At 40.6% G+C, this 22,892-nt stretch overlaps 1 protein-coding gene across 5 annotated transcripts in view; it reads right to left on the bottom strand.

Moving 5' to 3' along the window:
- skap2 (src kinase associated phosphoprotein 2) overlaps window positions 1-21,547 on the bottom strand; it is a 346,507-nt gene extending 324,960 nt beyond the window's left edge. For all 5 annotated transcript variants that reach the window (XM_078240001.1, XM_078240009.1, XM_078240015.1 and 2 more), the window contains exons 1-3: window positions 21,460-21,547; window positions 9,525-9,630; window positions 6,947-6,972 (exon numbers count right to left, since the gene is read on the bottom strand). In XM_078240001.1, coding sequence (XP_078096127.1) covers window positions 6,947-6,972; window positions 9,525-9,630; window positions 21,460-21,499 — 172 coding nt within the window. In that variant the 5' untranslated portion in view covers window positions 21,500-21,547. The remainder of the gene's footprint in view (window positions 1-6,946; window positions 6,973-9,524; window positions 9,631-21,459) is intronic.
- Window positions 21,548-22,892: the final 1,345 nt, after the last annotated feature.

The following is a 22,892-nucleotide window of genomic DNA, read 5'->3' as shown; positions in this document are numbered from 1 at the left end:
AACATACCAAATCTAATCCCTCCAATTTCCATACTGCCAGACTATTGTGGAAGGTGTCTTTGACAAATCTGTCAAGGATCACACACAAATAACTTGCTTACCAATACTGAGAGTTTTGGCAGGATGACTTGGCTCCAGACCTCATTACAGCCTTGCTCCAACCATCAAAATTGAAGCCAATGGAAATCTGGGGGAAAACTCTCCACTGGTTGGAGCCACATCTAGAATAAGGGAAAATGATTGTGCAAAAACAAAATACTGCAGATGCTGGAAATCTGAAATCTAAACAGAAGATGATGGAAATACTCAGCAGGTTAGGCAACATCTTTGAAGGGAGAGCTATTTCACATTGATGACCCTTTATCAGAGCTGCTGAGGGGGCATCAACTTGAAACATTAACTCTGCATCTCTGCACAGATGTTACCTAACCTACAGAAGATGATTGTGACTGGAGTCCAATTATCTCAGCCCTAGCACTTCACTATAGGAGATCCTCAGGGTAGTGCCCAAGCTCTCTCTCTCTCTGATTGTGGAAATAAGACAAATCAGCAAAGACCATAGCTAAAATGAAAAAAACAGAATTTTTTCAGCCAAATTGCAGAACCCTGGAATTTCAAAACCAGCGATTCACCTGATGTCAGGACTACTGGAATCACAGATCACAATAGCCCCAACAGTCATCTACCCCTCATGAATTAAGCCCTACGTCATATACTTTTTTTTGAACTTACTTAGAAGTCAATTCTCATTTCTAATCTATGTGAATGCATAGGCATGTGTTTAATCATTTTCTTGCCTTTGGTAGTTAATAAACTCACTATCTTTAACTCAAGAAAGTCTGGTTAAATTGGCTCCTTTAAAAACATAAATATTAGAACTGGGAAAATGTATCCATGAAGGAAGGGATTATTTTTTACATTAATCGTGCTGTGGTCAAGTAGGATTAGAAAGAGAGCCAGTTCAGCCCTTCTCAATCTGTGTGTTTCCCAGCCTGAGGCTAACAAATTAAAGAATCTTATCTGAGTTAACAAATTTGTTCACAACAGGTTGAAAGTTTTGGGCAAGAGATACAGGGAGCAGCTAGGAATAACTTAATTACACAGGGCGTGATAATAACCTGCAACTTGGTGCCAATGAGAATGGTGAAAGCAGAGATGACGAATGATTTCAAAAGGAATTGGGCACTCAAGGGAAATAAACTTTCAGGGCCACAGAGAAAGAATGGGGGAATGGGGCTGATGGATTGCTTTATAGAAAGCAGACATGGACTTGATGGATTGAATTAGTTCCTTTTGTGCCATAATGACTAAGTGTTGGCTAACTCTGATTGTACCAGTAGACCCAACTATAATCGTAAGTCTATGGTCTCAGCTTCCAATGCAGCACAGGCAGAAGTCATCTAATGACGCAGTGCTACAGTGGAACCACAGACTGAGTTCACGAGATTCATGTTTATTGCCATGCAGGCTCATATCGATGCCATCATGGCTGCAGATCTCAATGCTCAAAAGGACTTGCTCACAGGAGCCCACTCTTCAACAGATTACGATGATTGCTGATGTGTCAGCAATGTTAATGCCATGGCATTGGCAATGCTACTGCAATACATAAACCTGTTGTCTCTTAGAATGACAGCATTCATGCTCTTGCCACTGACACACTGTTTTGTGTTAGTTTGCCAGCCAGCTAATTGCTGCCACCATGCCATGATCCTCCTCCCAAGATAGCCTCCTGGTTCATGAAGGCAAAGTCTACGGCGTCATAATGGAGTGGTTATGGAGGATATGGAAGACCACCAAAAACTTTGAGACATGCTCTGTCATGTACTGCAGTGCAGCCCACCCTAGTCCAAGTAGTCAAGGCAGCCAATGTTTCAGCAAGCCAAATACCTGCTTGATGATGTTCCAAATGGTTTTGTCATTCTAGACCTGCTCTGCCAACATCAGCCGCCTATATCATGGGTTATCTCTTGCCCCCAAGCAGAAAGCCTATAGTTCTGCTAGGAGGGCTGAAGACACTAAATAAGGTCAACTAATGCAGGACAAAATATACTGTGGTTGCTGCCTGGATGATGGACATCACCAACGAAAGTTTTGGCAGGGTTGCTCACCAACGGAATTATGGAACGGAAGTCTTGTAGTTCTCGTTAGTCTCCCAGTCAGTATGGGGGCCAAAAGAGTCATTTGGGTGCAATTGATTATGTCCTGCACCATCCTAATCCCGCTAACTTAAAGCTATGTGTCCTTTGAGCCTGCTGTCTTGCCTCAGCAAAAAAAACGATGAAATGTCCTCACCTGGAGTAGATGGCCTGTGTCTACCCAGCTGCTGAAATACTGGGAAGTACTGGCAATGTCTCCTACTCACGCATAGAAAGACTTAAAGGTGTTAAAGTTGAGAGCATGGTGACCTTAAGGGAATTAAGGGTTATGGGGAGCGGGCAGGTAAGTAGAACTAAACCACTACCAGATCAGCCATGATCTTATTGAATGGCGGGGCAGGCTCGAGGGGCTAGTTGGCCTACTCCTGCTCCTATTTCTTATGTTTTATGGTTTCTGGTCTTTGTTCTCGTATGAGGCTCCAAGTGGGCTGAAAGAGGTGGCAGAGTTCAGTGACCATCTCTTTAATCGAACTCAAGTCACCTCAGATGCTACAAATCTGAATTTCACAGCCAGGATCTTTAAGGACAGCTTACTGTAGGCTCACTATAAGGAATGTGTAACTGGGAATTTTTTGAAATGAATATTAGCCATCAATCACTACTAGGGTATAATCAGTTGAAAACACAGAAGCTTCCTTTACACGTGTTGAACTTACTCAAAAAAAAATCACTTTCTACAGTATTGGTGTGGTATTTTCAATTCCTCTAGTAATTATTATTTTGGATGTTTAGTGAGATTGCTTAATTAGTATTAGACTGAATTAGGACCATGAAAAATTGTTAATTGATGGGCAACCTTGTAAATTTTTACCCCATCAATCCAGACTTCACACAAATCCAGATCCCAGAACAGAGCATCTCACCATTCAATTACCCACTAGATTTAACACATGCCAACACTATATTTCATAATGAAAAAGTGGCTGGAAAATGAAACTTATACTCAAACTTACGGTCGTGTACAAAACAGGTATATTTTTGGAATCGATTTCTGCTTAGACAGTTGGAATTTATGACTTCAAAAAAGCTCTGTATGGCAATACGACAATACATAAATCTGATTATGTCTTTGGATGTAGAAAATTTAACCTGTCATTCAAATCAGATGTTAAAAATAGAACAGAAGATTTTTTATTGGCAGATATTGGGTTTTATTCTATTTGCAACATATTGCATTCTGAAGCAATGCCAACTGCATAAACTATACATCAGAATGTAGCATAGAAGAAAACCAATAACAAGGCTGCCACCATTGTTCTTAAATTCAAACATAAGGTGGTAATTGGTTAAGCAGGCATCTTTATTATTCCCTTATAAAGTAAAGCATAATATCCTAGATCATAAAAATAAATTTTAAAGAGTCGATCTTGGAGTAGACATTTAGTTACATTTAACAGTTTTATGCTGGTGCAATAAAAGATGTCATCACTTTGAAACACGTGGAGCTGTAAACCCTTGGCTCACAATTCTAGCCAAAAATCTGTCACAGCAGCCTGAGTCAGTATTGTGGTTGCTATGCTCACAGCCAACAAACTATTAATCAATCCAGTTTTATGTTGTAACATTTATCCTGTAACAATACTTTTATTTTGTACTGCAATAATGATTTGACCTTACTAGTCATAAATTGCATATGCTATGCTAGCCAGTTGACAACTTTTCACTAGCATACTTACATTCAGCGAGCTTAATAGGCATAATTTTATTCATTATACAACAAAAGAACAATCTTAGTATATGTATTCAATTAAAATTTACTGAACCGGAGAGTAAGTAAACTGTAAGAATCACTTCTCTATTAGTGCCAATTAATGGAGATGTTGTCACTTTCTGCAAAATAACTTGTATGACTTGCATACTTTTGTTCAGAATAAGCTTACCCACCTCTTCAGCTGTACAGTCACTGTGATGCTTTGAATTGCACAATGTTGCATCCAAAACATTTGAGCACTTAACACAATGTAGCCCGAGCTACTAAATCAATGCTATAAAAATAAAATTGGCATTTGAAACTTTTTAAAACAATGGGGTAGAGAACAAAGGATGAAACTAGCTAAAAGTTACATCAATAGATAAATTAAGCAGTCAAATATATCTTTCATTTAAGGCAACTATAAAGTACATTTAACTGTACTTCACGATACAAATTAAAATCAGTCTTTTAAAGTTACTCCAACACATACTCTAGCTCCACCCATAGTTGAACATATTCAGTTTTAGCAAATGCAAGAACTACAATCATCAAGTCTCAGTTCTCACTTCATCAATCTGATTGGCTAGATTACCAAACTGCTACATTGTCATTACCTTCTTAGCCTATCAAGAATCAGAGATAGGATTTTTCCTTAATAACTAGTGTGTCTACAGCTGGTAGATAACAAACCTCTTCCCGTGGTTCACACAAGCTTTGGCTGACCTCAAACTGTGACCCTCATACCAGTGGCCACAGGCTATAGGTCATGACCTCTTCAAGTGGTATCTTGGGAGAAAAGTCAATTCCGCTGTACCAAGATCAACAAAATCTATTGCATGATTTGGATACAAATACTATTGTCTTTAATTTTAACATGACATTTTAAATTACAAAATGGAGCCAATCTTACCTACCACATTATCACCATTAAAATAAATACTATCGGGCATTAGTGGAACTTACACTTGGAAGTACAATTAAAAAACTCTGCATTTTTTAAAAAGGTAATTATACTCTGGATGCTGTGGAGAGATTAAAAAAGAAACTAGGGCTCAGGAGGAAAAGTCAGTTAAAGATGCTACCAAGAGTAGTTTACATTTAACTGTGCCTTTAACAAAGAAAATGACCAAAGCTATTTAACAGAGGGAAAGTAAAAATGAAAGGCACATAAGAATTATCAGGCAAATTTCAAAAAAGACAATAAATCTTCTGATAATACAAACCATTTCATCAATTTAACTCCTCTACAAAACAATGCAATTCCCAAATCTCTTTTGGTATAGATCATAACAATTCCAAGGAATCTTTTCCCCTTCATAATCTCTATATACATTTCCAATTTCCATATTAGCATATATCTGTTTCACAAAGATTATGCATTCAGTAAAAGCAAAAAGGTACCAGAAATAACCATCTACAACGGATTACAACTCATTACCTCATTTACATTCTCAGATTTTGTATTAGCTAAGGTTTGACCAGCAGGGGGAGCAACCACACACCTCATTTCCCCTTCCTAACTCAGCAAATTGAGAATCAAATGAGCTTCAATCAGACAGCAAAACTACAGTAGATAATTCTGCCCTGGTATTCATCAACACTTTTCATTAAACAAGACACTAATCGGCAACTGGTGTTATACCTTGAGACGTGTGCATTTTTCAAATTGACATTTTTGTTAGAATGTATTTATACTCCAGTATACCTAAAAGGTATTAAAATTGGAGGTTATATGAACAAGTGCAAATACTAATGCTACATAACTCCATGAAACAATGTTTCCTGCACAGCTGGTGTCAGGAAATATTCTCCATGAAGACCAGCAGCTGAAATTTGCCGAAATTAGCATGGATAAAATTATCATGGAACTTTCCTATCAGGAAAGCAATCAATCGGTATTTTACAGCATAGGAAGGGGATCTAGCTCGTTGCACCCATTTCTATTTAGTCTCATCCATACCCATTTAAATTGTTTTTTCATGCTTCTTTTCAAGTCATTACAGATTCTGCTCATCAGCGCTGATGCTGATATGGTATTGTGCCTTAACAGTTCTTTGCTTACTGAAAAAACAAATTATAACTCTCCCTCACAGCTTTTCCTCATCTATCTACGAAGGCGCTTGATAATTTTGAATACCTTAAATCAAATCTTCTGTTAATCTTCTCTAATCTAATCAAAAGAGCACCAATTTCTATATTGTCTTCTAATAACAATCACCCCATTAAATCTCTTTTATACCTTTTCCATAGCTTTGTCATTCTTACTTATAGGGTGTCCAAAACTGGAGCGATCACAGAATCCCTACAGTACAGAAGGAGACCATTCAGCCCATCGAGTCTGTACCAACCACATCCCACCCAGGCCCTATTCTCAGAACCCCATCCATTTACCCTGCTAATCCCCCTGACACTAGGCCAATCCACCTAACCTGCACATCTTTGGAGTGTGGGAGGAAACCGGAGCACTTGGAAGAAACCCATACAGACACAGGGAGAACGTGCAAATTCCACACAGACAGTTAACCGAGGCCAGAATTGAACCTGGGTCCCTATCGCTGTGAAGCAGCAGTGCTAACCACTGTGCCACCCTTAAAGATTCCAACTGCAGCTTAATCAATAGTTTGCATAGGTCTTGCATTAGCTGTTTGCTTTTGTACTCGATGTTCCTATTTATAAGGCACAAGAGTTCATATGTTTCGCATTTTACCATTTTGTCCTCTTATTATTAAAGATTTGTGTATCAAAATTGTTCTTATTCTCCTTTTAAAGATGTACCATTTATTAGTGTACATTTCCTTCACTTATGCAGTCTCCTTAGGAGACTAAATGTATGACTAGAATCCATTGCAGAGCAGATTATGTGATCTGCAGATGGAGGTTCTAAGTGGCTTATTTTAATTCCTTACTCAATCACTTATTTCTAAATGCTATATGCAATTTTGCAATTGTACCATACAAACGGGAAAATAGAATGAGAAGTCAGCTTTTTTCAAAGATGATGACAAGGCAATGAGGACAAGGCAGTGCACAGATTTCTTTAAAAAATGCTTGCAGATTCAAAAGTTTTTTTTCAATAAGTGCATTAAAAATTTACCTCTCTCCTGGAACTCCTGAGGATAGCTGAAAAATAAAAGAGCAATTATTACATTATCTAGAATCAAATTCAGTTCTACAATACCAATAAATACTTATTTTTCTCTTATAACTTGATATTGGGATTATTTGTCTTCCTGACTGAAGGGGTCACACAGAGCACAAAGGGAAAATAATTGGATTCATTTTTGCTGGAGATGGTCATTGTCTAGTACTTGTGTGACATGAATATTACTAGCCTCTTATCAGTCCAGACTTGAAAGCTGCCACGGACTACTTCAGTACTGAGTCACGAAAGGTACGGAACACTACAATCAACATAGACCCCCAATTCTGACCTTATGATGGAGGGAAGATCATTGCTGAAACAGCTGAGAATGGGTAAGCCTAAGATATTAGCCTAGGGAACTTTTGCAGAATTGTCCTGGGGCTGAGATGATTGGCCTCCAACAACCACAACCATATCTTCCTTTGCACGACGTATGACTCCAACCTGTGGATGTATTTCACCACACCCCGTCCCCACACTGCCCCCATCCACCCACCACCCCTTGTTCCCATTGACTTCAATTTTGCTAGGGTTCCATGACATCACACTCATCACAACTCTTTGGGATGAAGAATGTAATGAGTTCAGAGCAGTGTGGCCCTGGCAGAACACAAACTGGGCATCGGTGAGACAACAACACATTTGCTGATGATCAAGAGTAAATGGATGAGGCAGTAATTAGCTGGGTTGGATTTGGCCTGCTTTGTGTGTACAGGGCATCCCTGGACTGTTTTCCACATTGTCGGGTAGATGCCAGCAACATAGCTGTACTGGAACAGTTTGATTAGGGACATGGCTAATTCTTGAACACAAATTTCAATACTACTACTGGAATGTTGTTAGGGCCAATAGCCATTGCATTATCCAGTGCCTTTGGCTGTTTCTTGATATCACATGGAGTGAATCAAATTGGTTGCAGACTGACACCTGTGATGCTGGGGACCTCAGGAGGATGCCAAAATGGATTATCCACTACTCTGGCTGAAGATTGTTGCAAATGCTTCATCTTTGTCATTTGCACAAATATGCTGGCCTACCTCATTATTGAAGATGCAGATATTTATGGAGACTCCTCCTCCTGTAGGTTGTTCAGTAGCATTCACGGATGGACATGGCAGCACTGCAGAACTTAGATCTGATCCATTGGTTGTGGGGTCCTTAACTTTGTCTATTCGCATGCTGATTCTGCTTTCAGCATGCAAGCCATCTTGCGACGTAGTTTCACCAGGCAGGTACCTCATTTTTAGGTATGCTTGGCTCCACTACCAGCATCTCTCCTGCATTCCTCATTGAACCAGGGTTGATCCCCCTGGTTTAAGAAGTGACAAATATGCCAAACCTTGGAGGTCACATATCATCACTGAACACAATTCTGCTACTGTTCATGGCCAGAGTCTCATGGATGTCAAGCTTTAAGCTGCTTGATGTGTTCTGAATCCATCCCATTTAGCACAGAGGCAATGCCACAAAATGCAACAGACGGTTTCCTCAATGTGAAGACAGGCCTTCCTCTCCAGAAGAATTGAGTGGTGGTAACTCCTATCATGACAGAGTATCTCCAACTGGTAGATTGGCAACAGCAAAGTCAAGTAGATTTTTCTCTCATCACCTGCCGCAGACTCAGTCTGGAAGAAATGCCTTTCAGGATTTGTCCAGCTTGGACAATAGAGTTCCATCTAAGCCACTCCTGGTGTTGGACATTTAAGTTCCCCCACCCAGAGTATATTCGAGGTCCTTCTTACCCTTGGTGCTTCTTTCAAGTTTGTATTCAACATGGAGGAGTACTGTTTCATCATTTAAGGGAGAGTGGCAGGTGGTAATCATCAGAAATGTTCCTTTGCCCAAATTTAACTTATTGCCATGAGGCTTAATGGGGTCCAATGCCAATGTTCTCTCCAGGACAGAGCAGCCTGCCTGATTCACATCTACCACCTTAAACATGCACTCCCAGCACCAGCATATAGTGGCAACAATGTAGACCATCTACAAAACTCAATGCAGCAACTCACCAAGACTCTTTGAACAGCACCTTCAAAACACTCAGCCTATACCATTGGAAAGACAAAGGCAACAAACGCATAGAAACACCACCACCTACAAGTCCATCCTCCAAGTCCCAAATCCAATTTGGAAACAGATTGCTATTTCTTCACTGTCACTAGGTGAATATCCTAGAAATCCTACCCCATCAATACTATGGGTGCACCTAATAACCTGAATTTCCAATGGTTCAAGGTAGCAGCTCACCAACATCTTTTCAAGAACAATTCAGAATGGACATTAAATGCTCAAATCCAAAGAAAGAATAAAAATAAATTACTTACCACTTGATATATGAAACTATCCAGGTGACAACAGAAATAATTCCCATCAACTCCTGTCTAAAGTCCCAAATATATAGTCTGACCATTTTGCCTTTGCAATAAACTGGGATAATTAGGTTGAAGTATAAGACTATTTAATTCCTTTGGTATTCTTAAAGATGTTAAAGTAGAAAACAAATATCCATAAATCACAAAATTATCTTTACCTTGTTTTAATAATTTTAAGTTTTCTTAAAAGTGCATCTTTCTTTTCCTTTGCCTTCTTAGTCAGGTTTTCTTCCTTTAATATTTCAAGTATAAATATTTCAATATCTGCAAATGAAAAATATGTAAATTTCAAATGTATATCAATTTCATCAGCTGTTAATAAGAATTCAACAATGAAGTGATTTGTGGTTTCAGCTAGCTAAAACTTGAACCACTTAGCAGGGTGAGGTGGGGGTGGCACTACCTACACTGCAGTGGTTCAACAATATGAACTTACAGTTGAACTGAATTGGACTGCTCTTCAGAATGTTTGCTTCAGATTTACACTACTACATGCATAATAATTCTACAATAACACAGACAAGGAAAAAAATCAGCCATATAAAGCTCCATATGTTTTAAAGTTACATTCAGTGTTTATTGAAATCTAACCTACATCACTTTCAAAGCCCATATTGAAGGTTGAATGTTTACAATCTCTGGATATACAAGTGCACAGTCCAGTCAAATGAATTCAAACCAGAAGAATGTTTGGCCACTTCTAACATGAAGCTTGCATCAGAAAAAGCTTCAATCACTCATTGCTAATACTATTACAGTACATTGGTCTTGGAAAAAATTACAGAGGCATATGAGAGGGGAAAATTACTGAATAGCATTTGTACGTACATGAACCTTGCATCAAATGCGTACAACTCACACAGAGAACTACATTTACAATACATCTTAAATGTAGCCTTGTGTGAGAATTCCATTATAAAATTCTACAATAAAAGAACCTGGTATCTGAAAATAATTTATTACCCAGTCAACATACCGATATGGCACTGTCACCTTGTTAAATCATCATTCAAATAACATTTTGAATATTCAGTACCATTGAGCAGATATCATCTATATTCAAGAAGAGAAATAGGACTCGGGTCCACAGTCACAAATATCCAGCTGTTGTGGTAACAGAGCTGGCTGCATCACTTTGGATACAAGGTGTGTCTTCAATCCTTAAAAGCATCTTTCTACTCTTTAATGAATAACTAGGAAGTAAGGCCAGGAGCCAATATTTCAGTTAATAATGCCTATATGAAACAGAAGATCTTGCATAGCAGGACAAAATAAATGGCTACAATTAAAGCATTAAAATAATATTGCAATAGGATATCACAATTCAATGCAAAATTAATAAAGTTTGTAATTTTAGAAATGTATACGAATATAGAAATTTAACTTGCAGAAAACCATAGCTAAATCAATTTTGAAATGCTGGTCATATTTTAAATATTCTTGCATACCTTATCAAAAATTAAAACGTTCAAATTCAGGATTAATCTAATTTTTCTTTCTATACTTCCATACTAAATTACAGCAATAGTTCTTTCCCTCACTCCCACACTATTGGGTGAGAAACAATGTTAAAATGGTCTCTAACTACTTATAAAATGTAAGCAACATAGCCAACATATAATTGCTGCCAGGAAGTTACAGTAATAGAGCTATTTGCTTTCTGAATGGAAATCTCCTTCATTCTTATGAGCATATAAAGAGTATCCAAGTTTGGTCATCTTTCAGCCAAAAGGTTGAAACCTGGAATGCATCAGTATTTAAACACTGGAATTTTTCCAGAGCTTCAGAGCATAAATTGTTACTGTAATTAAAGTTTATCCAGTTTGGGTTACAGTTTAATGATAACAGCTGTTTAAACTGATAGTCTTCTCGATGTGGGAACCAGATTTGAAAACAGCTCAAACTAAAGTTCCTTCTCTTGGATTGTTAAGGTTCCTATGTGAAATTTGCTTCAGCAGTCTTAACCTAATTCCCATTGAATATTAATTAGGTGGATACCTAGTTTCAAGACCCTCAGTTACTGTGACTCATAAGCCAAGTAGTTGCTTTTAACGATAGAAATATGCATCTTTAGACAACTTCAGCGATGTCTTTAAAATAACGAAAGGGTTAGAATCAGTCCACATGGATAAGCTATTTAAGTTGAAGGTGGGGGGAGAGGGATGGACAAGTGGACGCAATAAGTTACATAAGATTACATTAACAATTAGAAATATGTCAAGGGAGATGCCTTTTGCAAAGATGTTGGGCTGTGGAACTAGTATAGTGTGAAGCACAGATGCAGAGCAGACATTCAAGAAAACAGCTACATGGATTTCCTGGGGAACCAACATAAGGACACAGAAGATTGGAAGGTATTGTGGAAAATGTGTCTTCCAGTCAAAATAAACAATTGAAATTTGTTTCATTGTTCTTGGGTGCCAGAGGGGTATTTCCCAGAATTTGTTCCTAAACTGCCCAAAGTTTTTCCTTTTTTTTGCCTCTCAGGAGACACCACGGTTATGTTCAATGGGCCAGCTAGTTGATGTGTTGTTCATTTTTATGTTGGAATGCCGTGCCAGAAAATTACCAATGATTTACAACTAAACTGGCAGTTTCACTCAAAGACTAAGCACAACTGGTGTAGAACGATTACACTGGTGCAAAAGGATGTATTTTTGAAATAGACAATAATTGTCTTAAGTAATAGGTCAAAATGTTTTTGACCACATTTTTAGATCACTTTAACAACAATTTAAGGATATTCCAAATTGGTGGCCATAGAAGCTAGGCTGCAATTTGACAATTAAATGTATAATATATTAATAGCGTTATGGGCAAGGATATATCATTGTAGGTCAAGGCAGTTCATGAACTAATTATTTATAAAATTATTGCCAAAGCATCAGAAGGCTGTGATCACACATTACGAGAAAAATCTCACACAACAGCATAGCCAGAAAGTTTGCCAAAATTGCCACCAATTCTGCCAACTCATATTATTGCAATATTCCCTGTATACCCAATACATCTACGTTGCGATGCAAAAATCAATACAAAAGTGATTTAAACATAGCCCTGAAATCAGTCTGTCATTTCCATGTAACAGATACCATTCATACAGGTAATGGATATTTTGAAATGTATAAATTTGCCCCACAAATTCACTATTTTAAATAGGATCTATAAAGGTCAAGCCATATATCCCCAATGGCAAACATCAGAAATCTGTGGGTCAGCTACTGATAGCTGCTGATCCTGTCGTTGCACTAATTCAGCTCCAATCAAATGATTAAGAACTAATTTGTGAAAGAATCTGATTTCCTGTTCATTTTTAAAAATACTGCTAACATACCACATTGGGGAAAATAGAAATACTGTTGTGTATGCATGTTTGTTCCTTGTTGGAACAAGGTCACTAAAAGTCCGATCACGTAATGTATTGATGACGTTAATCGGCTGTTTGCACCGTCGATCCTAACAGCTTGTAGAGTGAACACCTTTCTAATAAAGTTCTTGTTTGCTTGTACCTTCGTGGTCTGCGAGCCTATTTTTAAAAAAATACTACAAATACAACCAATTTTCTGAATTAATTTACTGTGTCAAAATGCCAAAGTGGATTGTGCAATTTACTAAAATAGAAATATCTTTTCATAACCTACAAAAAGTTTCATGAATCCTACAAATTGCCATCTTATCACCATTACCTGCTTACGGTGTGCAACTAAATTTGCACACATTTTTCATGTACAAAGGTAAACCCTGTGAAAAAATGTCACTCTCAACAATTTTGTACACACATGCTTTACTCTGCTATAGAATTACTTTATTCATAATATAGTTTGTTATTTTTGTAGCACAATAGTGAATAATAACAAATAGTGGTATAACTTGTACAGAACTGTGTATACTGTGTAGACTGTGTATGGAACCAAAAGAGATGGGGGAGATACTAAATGGTTTTTTTGCATCCGTATTTACTGAGGAAACGGGCATGGAATCTACGGAAATAGGGCAAACAGGTAGGGAGGTCATGGAACATTTACAGATTAAAGGGGAAGAGGTGCTCGCTGTCTTGAGGCAAATCAGAGTGGATAAATACCCAGGACCGGACAGGGTATTCCCACAGACCTTGAGGGAAGCTAGTGTTGAACTTGCAGGAGCCCTGGCAGACATATTTAAAATGTCAGTATCCACGGGGGAGGTGCCGGATGATTGGAGGGTGGCTCATGTTGTTCTGTTGTTTAAAAAAGGTTCCAAAAGAAATCCGGGAAATTATAGGCCAGTAAGTTTGACGTCGGTGGTGGGCAAGTTATTGGAAGGTGTGATAAGGGATAGGATCTACAAATATTTGGATAGACAGGGACTTATTAGGGAGAGTCAACATGGCTTTGTGCGTGGTAGGTCATGTTTGACCAATCTATTAGAGTTTTTCGAGGAGGTTACCAGGAAAGTGGATGAAGGGAAGGCGGTGGATGTTGTCTACCTGGATTTCAGCAAGGCCTTTGACAAGGTCCCTCATGGGAGGTTAGTTAGGAAGGTTCAGTCGCTAGGTATACATGCGGAGGTAGTAAATTGGATTAGACACTGGCTCAATGGAAGAAGCCAGAGAGTGGTTGTGGAGGATTGCTTCTCTGAGTGGAGGCCTGTGACTAGTGTTGTGCCGCAGGGATCGGTGTTGGGTCCATTGTTGTTTGTCATCTATATCAGTGACCTGGATGATAATGTGGTAAATTGGATCAGCAAGTTTGCTGATGATACAAAGATTGGAGATGTAGTGGACAGTGAGGAAGGTTTTCAAAGCTTGCAGAGGGATTTGGACCAACTAGAAAAATGGGCTGAAAAATGGCAAATGGAATTTAACGCAGACAAGTGTGAGATATTGCACATTGGAAGGACAAACCAAAGTAGAACGTACAGGGTAAATGGTAGGACTCTGAAGAGTGCAGTTGAACAGAGGGATCTGGGAATACAGGTACAGAATCCCCTAAAAGTGACGTCACAGGTGGATAGGGTCGTAAAGAGTGACTTTGATACATTGGCCTTTATAAATCGGAGTATCGAGAATAAAAGTTGGAGTGTTATGGTAAGGTTATATAAGGCATTGGTGAGGCCAAATTTGGAGTATTGTGTACAGTTTTGGTCACCTAGTTACAGGAAGGATGTAAATAAGGTTGAAAGAGTGCAGAGAAGGTTCACAAGGATGTTGCCGGGACTTGAGAAGCTGAGTTACAGAGAGAGATTGAATAGGTTGGGACTTTATTCCCTGGAGCGTAGAAGATTGAGGGGAGATTTGATAGAGGTGTATAAGATTTTGATGGGTATAGATAGAGTGAATGCAAGCAGGCTTTTTTCGCTGAGGCTAGGGGAGAAAAAAACCAGAGGGCATGGGTTAAGGGTGAAAGGAGAAAAGTTTAAAGGGAATATTAGGGGGGGGCTTCTTCACGCAGAGAGTGGTGGGAGTGTGGAATGAGCTGCCGGATAAAGTGGTAAATGCGGGGTCACTTTTAACATTTAAGAAAAACTTGGACGGGATCATGGATGAGAGGGGTGTGGAGGGATATGGTCCAAGTGCAGGTCAGTGGGACTAGGCAAAAAATGGTTTGGCACAGACAAGAAGGGCCAAAAGGCCTGTTTCTGAGCTGTAATTTTCTATGGTTCTAGAACTTTTAAAAATTCCTCATGAGAATCACAACCATCACAAGACAGGTATAGCATTCTGCAATCTGAAGCTGTAGGTTATTGGAAGTAGGTTTATTTACGAGAAAAACCATTAGAAATTCCTTATATCCAAGCCAAATAAAAATCAACAACTTGAAGTTATGGATGATGTATCCACCATGATGCACAAGCTAATTTCAACTATGTCAGGAATTTTCAGCCATCATCTTACTGGAGACGTTGCTTCAATTTAATGGAGAATGGAGAATCTCAGCTGAAGAAAGAAAATTTTTCTACAATCTGATTATAGTTAAGATGCACTTTTAGCTGCATGATTCAGAAGAAAAAGTTAGCAACCTATGGGCATAGATATTCTGGTTCTGCTGCCGTGAGAATCGTTGTAGGTGGGAGGGAAAATTTGATGGACTATTTAGAGGTCTGCTGACCTCGGGCGGGAATTTCTGGTCGTGGACACAGCCGGAAAATACCGTTGGAGGTCTGCTCTCCTGCACTGCAATATTTTAAACTTCAAATGTTACTTCATCTTCTATGCCTGTTTTGAGCAAGAGGACATCATCTACTCCGGAAGCCTCAGCCGAATCAGTTTCCAAGGTCACCATCGCAGATGTCAGATCAGCCGTCTTGAAAATTAACCCACGGAAAGCAACTGGCCCGGATAGGGTACCCAGATGAGCTTTCAGATCCTGCAAGGACCAGCTGGCAGGGGTATTCACAGACAGATTTAACCTCTCCCTACACTCATCTGAGGTCCCTACCTGCTTCAAGAAGAGGACCATCATCCCTGTACCAAAGAAAAGCCAGATGGTGTGCCTTAATGACTACGTGGCTCTAACATCCATCATTATGAAGTGCTTCGAAAGGCGAGTCATGGTATGTATCAACTCCATCCTCCCAGATTGCCTCGATCCACTACAGTTCACCTATCGCTGCAACAGGTCCACAGCAGATGCCATCTCCCTGGTCCTACACTGAACCCTGGAATATCTGGATAACATGGGCATTTATGTCAGACTCCTATTATAGACTACAGCTCAGCTTTCAACACCATTGTCCCAACAAGACTCATCTCTAAACTCTGTGGCCTAGGACTCGGCTCCTCCCTCTGTGACTGGATCCCAGACTTCCTAACTCTCAGATCGCAACAACATCTCCTCCACGATCATCCTCAACATCGGTGCCCCGCAAGACTGTGCCTTCAGCCCCTTACTATACTCCTTATACACTTATGACTGTGTGGCCAAATTCGGCTCCAACTCCATTTTCAAGTTTGCTGATGACACCACCATAGTGGATCGGATCTCAAACAATGACAAGACCAAGTACAGGAAAGAGATAGAGAATCTGGTGAAATGGTACGACGACAATAATCTCTCCCTCAGTGTCAGTAAAACGAAGGAGTTAATCATCAACTTCAGGAAGTGTAGTGGAGAATATGCTCCTGCCAATATCAATGGGGATGAAGTGGAAATGGTCAAGAGCTTCAAGTTTCTAGGTGTCCAGATAACCAACAACTTGTCCTGATCCCTCCATACTGACGCCATAGTTAAGAAAGCTCACCAACTTTCGCAGGAGGCTAAGGAAATTCAACATGTCTGCTATGATTCTGACCAATTTTTACACATGCATCAGAGAAAGCATTCTTCCCAGATATGGCTCCTGCTCCAACCAAGACAGCAAGATGTTACAAAGGGTCGTGAACATAGCCCAGTCCATCACGCAAACCAGCCTCCCATCCATTGACTCCATCTACACTTCCCACCGCCTCGGAAAAGCAGCCAGCATAGTCAAGAACCCTATGCATCCCGGACATACTCTCCTCCATCTTCTTCCGTCGGGAAAACGATACAAAAGTCTGAGATCACATACCAACTGACTTAAGAACAGCTTCTTCCTTGCTGTCATCAGACTTTTGAATGGACCTACCATATATTAAGCTGTTCTTTCTCTACACCCTAGCTATGACTGTAGCATTATATTCTGCACCCTCTGCTTTCCTTCACCCCTATGTACTCTATGAATGGTATGTTTTGTCTGTATAGTACACAAGAAACAATACTTTTCATCGGATCCCAACGCATGTGACAATAACAAATCAAATATGTTGCCCCCCAACACATAAATCAGCTTTTGCACTGATTCTCTTTTATGTTGACAGGCCTATGTAAAATTGACTTGTATCACTTGGGAGGTTTATGTCCAAGCTGTAAATGATTTCATTGTCTTCTGTGGGTCCACTCATGACAGACGAGTCTGATGCAGGATTGGCATGGATAACCATAGAACTAGCAGAATACTGAAAGGCCTGGTTAGAGTGGATGTAGGGAAGATGTTTCCATGAGGAGGTGAGTTTAGGATCCGAAGGCATAGCCTCAGAGTAAAGGGACAAACCTTTAGAATCGAGATGAGGAGGAATTTCTTCAGCCAAAGTGTGGTGAATCTATGGAATTCATTGCCATAGAAAGCTGAGGAGGCCAGGCTGTTGAGTGTATTTAAGATGGAGATAAATATGCTCTTGATAGGTAAGGGGAGGGCGGCACGGTAGCACAGTGGTTAGCACTGCTGCTTCACAGGATTCAATTCCTGACTTGGGTCACTGTTTGTGTGGAGTTTGCACGTTCTCCCCGTGTCTGCGTGGGTTTCCTCCCACATTCTTAAAGACGTGCTGGTTAGGTGCACTGACCCGAACAGGCGCCGGACTGTGGCAACTAGGGGAATTTCACAGTAACTTCATTACAGTGTTAATGTAAACCTTATTTAAATAAACTTTAACTTTTTGGATACAAGGTTAGAGGGAAAAGATGGGAGAATGGGGTTGAGAAACTTATCAGCCATGACTGAATGGTACAGAAGATTCGATTGGCCGAATGGCCTAATTCTGCTCCTAGATCTTATGGCAGTTCATACTGTCATTGCTGGCACAATACCATTTATAAAATGAATCAACCCACAATCCTTAAGGCAATAGGTTTCACAATATATGTAAATCATCCTTGACTTTAGTCTATTTTCTGCCTCCAACTTGACTTTTCCCAGGTTATATACCATCCTAGATGAGGCTGGGCAGGTTACGACTCCTCCACTTTACAAATGGATGTGGAGGCCAATCTCAAATGGCTTTGTCCACAATTTTCCTTTTGCATGGAGAATTATCCAGGTTCTATTTGCCAGTTCCCATAACAGCATGACAGGAGGTTGGTATAGGCCACATTACAACATTTGTTTTCATTATAAATATATACATTGCATTTCATAACTTATCTTTGCGTGCTCATATTCATACAAAATATGCCTCAACAATTTTATTGTCTACCTCCTGATTGACTTAAAATTCTACTCTCCATAAGTTCTCATCGAAAACATGGTTGCCTGTGTTTTAACTCAAACCAAGACACGTTTACCCATTGCCCCTATATGTGCTGAGTTACATTGACAACTGGTTAAGCAACACATAAATTTTAAAATTTTCATTCTTGTTTCCAAATCCCTACATGGTCTTGTCCCTCCCTATAAATTCCTCCAATCCACAAACTTCTCGTTCCCCAGGCTTTCTGCAAGAACACACCATCTACTCTTGCTCCCCGCCTTTTAACTTAACCTGCAAAAGTGTCCTCTCCAGATAATGATCCAATTCCCTTCTAAAAACCACGATTGAATCTTCCTCTACCACACTCTCAGGCAGCACATTTTAACCACTCACTGCAAAAAAAAAATCCTCATGTCGCCGTTGCTTCTTTTCTCAATGACTTCAAAAATGTGGGGTGGCACGATGGCACAATAGTTAGCACTGCTGCTTCACAGTGCCAGTAACCCAGATTCAATTCCGACCTTGGGTTACTGCCTGTGCGGCATTTACACATTCTCCCCACGTGCATCGGTTTCCTCCCACAATCCAGAGTTGTGCAGCTTAGATGGAATGGCCACAGTAAATTGCCCCTTAATGTCCAAAAATATGTAGGTTAGGTGGATTAGCCATGGTGAATGTGGGGGTCACCGGGATAGGCTTAGGTAAGATGCTCTTTTGGAGAGTCAGTGCAGACTCATGGGCTAAATGGTCTCCTTCTGCACATGGAATTCTATGATCCCATTTGCCCGCTGGTTCTCAATCTGTCAGTGGGAGCAGTTTCTCCCTCTCTGTCTCCTCATAATTTTGAATACTTTTATGAAATGATCTCTCAACCTTCTCCTCCGAAGAGAACAACCCTAGATTCTCTAATCTATCCACTTAACTGAGGTTTGTTACTCCGGGAATCGTTCTCAATCTTTTCGGCATCCTTGCTAATACCTTCACATCCTTCCTGAAGTGGTGCAATACTCCTGTTGTGGTCAAATTAGGCTTTTATAATAACTTCCTATGTTTCTCCATTGTATGTATATTTGTTTCAGTTGGGCAAGTTTGAATTAAAGGGGATGGGTGTAAGATATGTAAATAATGTACATAAACTTGCTAGCTTTTGTACTTTTATAAGCTACTTTTTCAACCTACCCTACTACCTTTAACTATTCATGCACATACACTTGGCTTCTGTTCATGGGCACACTTAAGAATTGTACCCTTTAGTAACTAAGTTTATATTGTTTCTCCTCTTCCTTCCTATCAAAGTGCATCACTTCACACTTCCCATAACTTTCAGCTGCCATATGTTCTGTTGTTCATGCATCTATCGATTTATGGTGCCTAAAGAACCACAAGCTAGGCTTGGTGACTTGAAAACTGGGAGTTCTTTATTGTAGGTGTGCATTGTTCCATCGTCAGCTCTAAGACTGCACAACTGGGTTCCACACTGGGAGGAGTTAATCCCCAGGGGTCATCTGACCCACACTCTTAAAGGGGCAGCATGCACCCCAAACCCCAATATAAATTCACCTATTACACCACCCATTCTACCAGCTATTCAATGGCTGCTTGACATCTATCCCCATTCTCCTCACTGTTCACTACACAAGTTAACATATATCACAAAAAGCAGTGGTCCTAGTACTGACCCCTGGGAAACACCATTGAATGCCACCTCCAGTCCAAAAAAAGTAACCACTCACCATACTCTGTTTCCTGTGCTTCAGACAACTTTGTCTCCATGCTACCATTGGTCACTTTGTGACCCTGCCTTCAGCTGCTCAGACTCTAAACTCCAGAATTTTCTTCCCAAATCTCACCCTCTCTCCATTTTCCTCCTTAGAACTTCTCCTTGATCAAACATTTGGTCATCTGCTTTAACAACTCCGTGGTTTGGTGTCATAATTTGTTTTATAACAGTCTTGTGAATGTTTTACTACATTAAAGCCATTACATATATACAAGTTGTCATATTTGTGGAAACATTTCCAAACAGCAATTGCAGTAATTATACTTTAAAAAGTTATCATTGCAGAGATATGAGCTCCTGCTACAACCTTATTTGAAAATCCGTTTTTAAGTAAAAAGTTAAAGTTAGACATTTGAAACGTTTTTACCAATTTCACAACAAAGTTCAACACATTTTGTATCGATCCAAAGCCATGAACAAAACAATTATTCCACAAAGACAAACAGAAACCAATAGCTGACAGCAAATAAACAGTTTCTGCCATCATAAAATGAACAGACATTATGTATGCGAGTCATCTTCGGTAAAATAACAGTTCCTGAAAGGCATTCTCTATAAGTTGTGGTCTTTCCCAGCATGAATACGTGCGGTATTTATAAAAAGGCAGTCGCCTTGACATAATAACAGTAACGACGAATGTTTCGATTCCATCAGATACAAAACGCATTGAATTTCTCCTCAATACTCTGACACTAAACAGATGCCAATAGTTTGATTTAAATTAACATTTTATGCTCACAAGGACTGATCACCAAGCCGTGCTTTAAGGATGGCAGGGAGAAGTCAGATAAATAGTTAAAAGTACGTAAAACTGAACAGTTCCTGGTTGCTGGAAATAATTTTCGTTGCGAGTCTGCGGTGTGTGTTCGCGCTTCCCTTGAACAAAGTGTATTTTTAGAATTTATGTGCAGAGGAAACAAAAAGTTAAATCCGGCGTCGAATGTAATCTAACAGGGCAGTCACTGGTCAAAATGTTGCCGGTGACCATTTCAGGGGAGACCGCCTGTCCCTCATGTGAACATCAGCAACTCCCGGGCGGCAGGTGCTGACTGACTTTCCCAACAAATTATTGGGTATTTATCCCCTCTCCCCAGTTACACAGCGCCGTCCATCTGCCCTTTGAGTGAATCCGACGATGAGAGAAAATTTAAAATATTTAAAATATATTTTTAAAAATAAAGTGGGGAAGCGTTAACTTCTCAGGAACTGACTTGGTCACTCCAACTTCCTCCTTCCACTTTCCTCTGGACCAAACTCAGATAAGTCCTGAGGCGGTTTATGTTTTGAAAACATTATGAAATTCTAACTGTAAACAAGCTGCCGTTGAGGGGAGGGGAGTTTTTTTTACCTGTAACCAGGCTCTTCACGTCCTCAGGGATTTGCTGCATCTTCCACCGCGGAGCCGAGCGCTGTCACGGGGAGGAGGTGTGAGGCGGGGGTCGGCACGCGAGACGCGGAAGCTCAACGGCGAGAACGCGCACGCAGCTCCAGCAACGGCGAGAACGCGCACCCAGCTCCAGCAACGGCGAGAACGCGCACGCAGCTCCAGCAACGGCGAGAACGCGCGCGCAACCATGGCAACGGCAAGAACGCGCGCGCAGCTCCGGCAGCGGCAAGAACGCGCGCGCAGCTCCGGCAACGGCGAGAACGCGCACGCTGCTCAATGCTCGCTCTGGCGCCGCCAGCTCACTGTCTGATTGGATCAGCAGTCCGTACCGGGTGCTGTCCTCCAATTGGTGCGAGTTCAGCCCTGGCTGATCAATCTGTCCAATCCCCAATCGATACAGGAAGCAGTGCGTCACCAAGATGGGTATGTTGTTCTACCAACAACCCCAATCAGATTGAACTGAGTCCACCTGTCAGATTGCAAGCATACTGCTGGCTGTGCCACCAGCTTAGTGTCCAGTGAGTATCGACACTGCTATGTGAGTTATGGCCCTGCTCAATTCTGAGCCATTCCTTCAGCGTCATAGATCATAGAATCCTACACTGCAGAAAGAGGCCATTCGGCCCATCGAGTCTGCACCAACCACAATCCCACCCAGGCCCTATCCACATATCCCTACATATTTACCCACTAATCCCTCTAACCTACGCATCCCGGGACACTAAGGGGCAATTTAGAATGGCCAATCAACCTAACCCGCACATCTTTGGACTGTGGGAGGAAACCGGAGCACCCGGAGGAAACCCACGCAGACACAGGGAGAATGTGCAAACTCCACACAGACAGTGACCCAAGCCGGGAATCGAACCCAGGTCCCTGGAGCTGTGTTAACCACTGTGCTACCGTGCCGCCCTATGCTGCATCATCCTGCAACTTGTCATCAATGTAGTATCGGAGCCAAATTCCCCAATATAATCTGGTCTCTTCACACACTCTATGAACGGTATGCTTTGTATAGCGCAAGAAACAATGCTTTTCACTGTATCCCAATACATGTGACAATAGTAAATCAAATCAAGCACTGACTTCAAACTCCCTCAGCAGAAATTCCACCTCAGGCTCGTTCCACATTCATTGTCAATTTGAGAATTTGAGGATGGGTATGTTGGCCAACTATTGAGATGATGGGATTTGGGGGGAGGTGAGTCATGTGATTAAAATTTCCAGGAATACATTTAATTATGTTGGCAATACTAAGCATATAGTCACGGTCAAACAGGCACTGGACATGTGGACCATTACTGGCTATTGCCTTGCAGAATAGAGTCGGCAGGAGGTCGAAGGCTCGGCAGTCTCGTGAACAAATGGCCAAACGGTAAGTGAAAAGGTACTAG

Source organism: Mustelus asterias, chromosome 2, assembly GCF_964213995.1.
Source record: "Mustelus asterias chromosome 2, sMusAst1.hap1.1, whole genome shotgun sequence".
In the NCBI taxonomy this organism is placed as follows: Eukaryota; Metazoa; Chordata; class Chondrichthyes; order Carcharhiniformes; family Triakidae; genus Mustelus; species Mustelus asterias.
The sequence above is the reverse complement of the archived record's forward strand: the minus strand, read 5'-3'. Positions and strand labels throughout refer to the sequence as shown.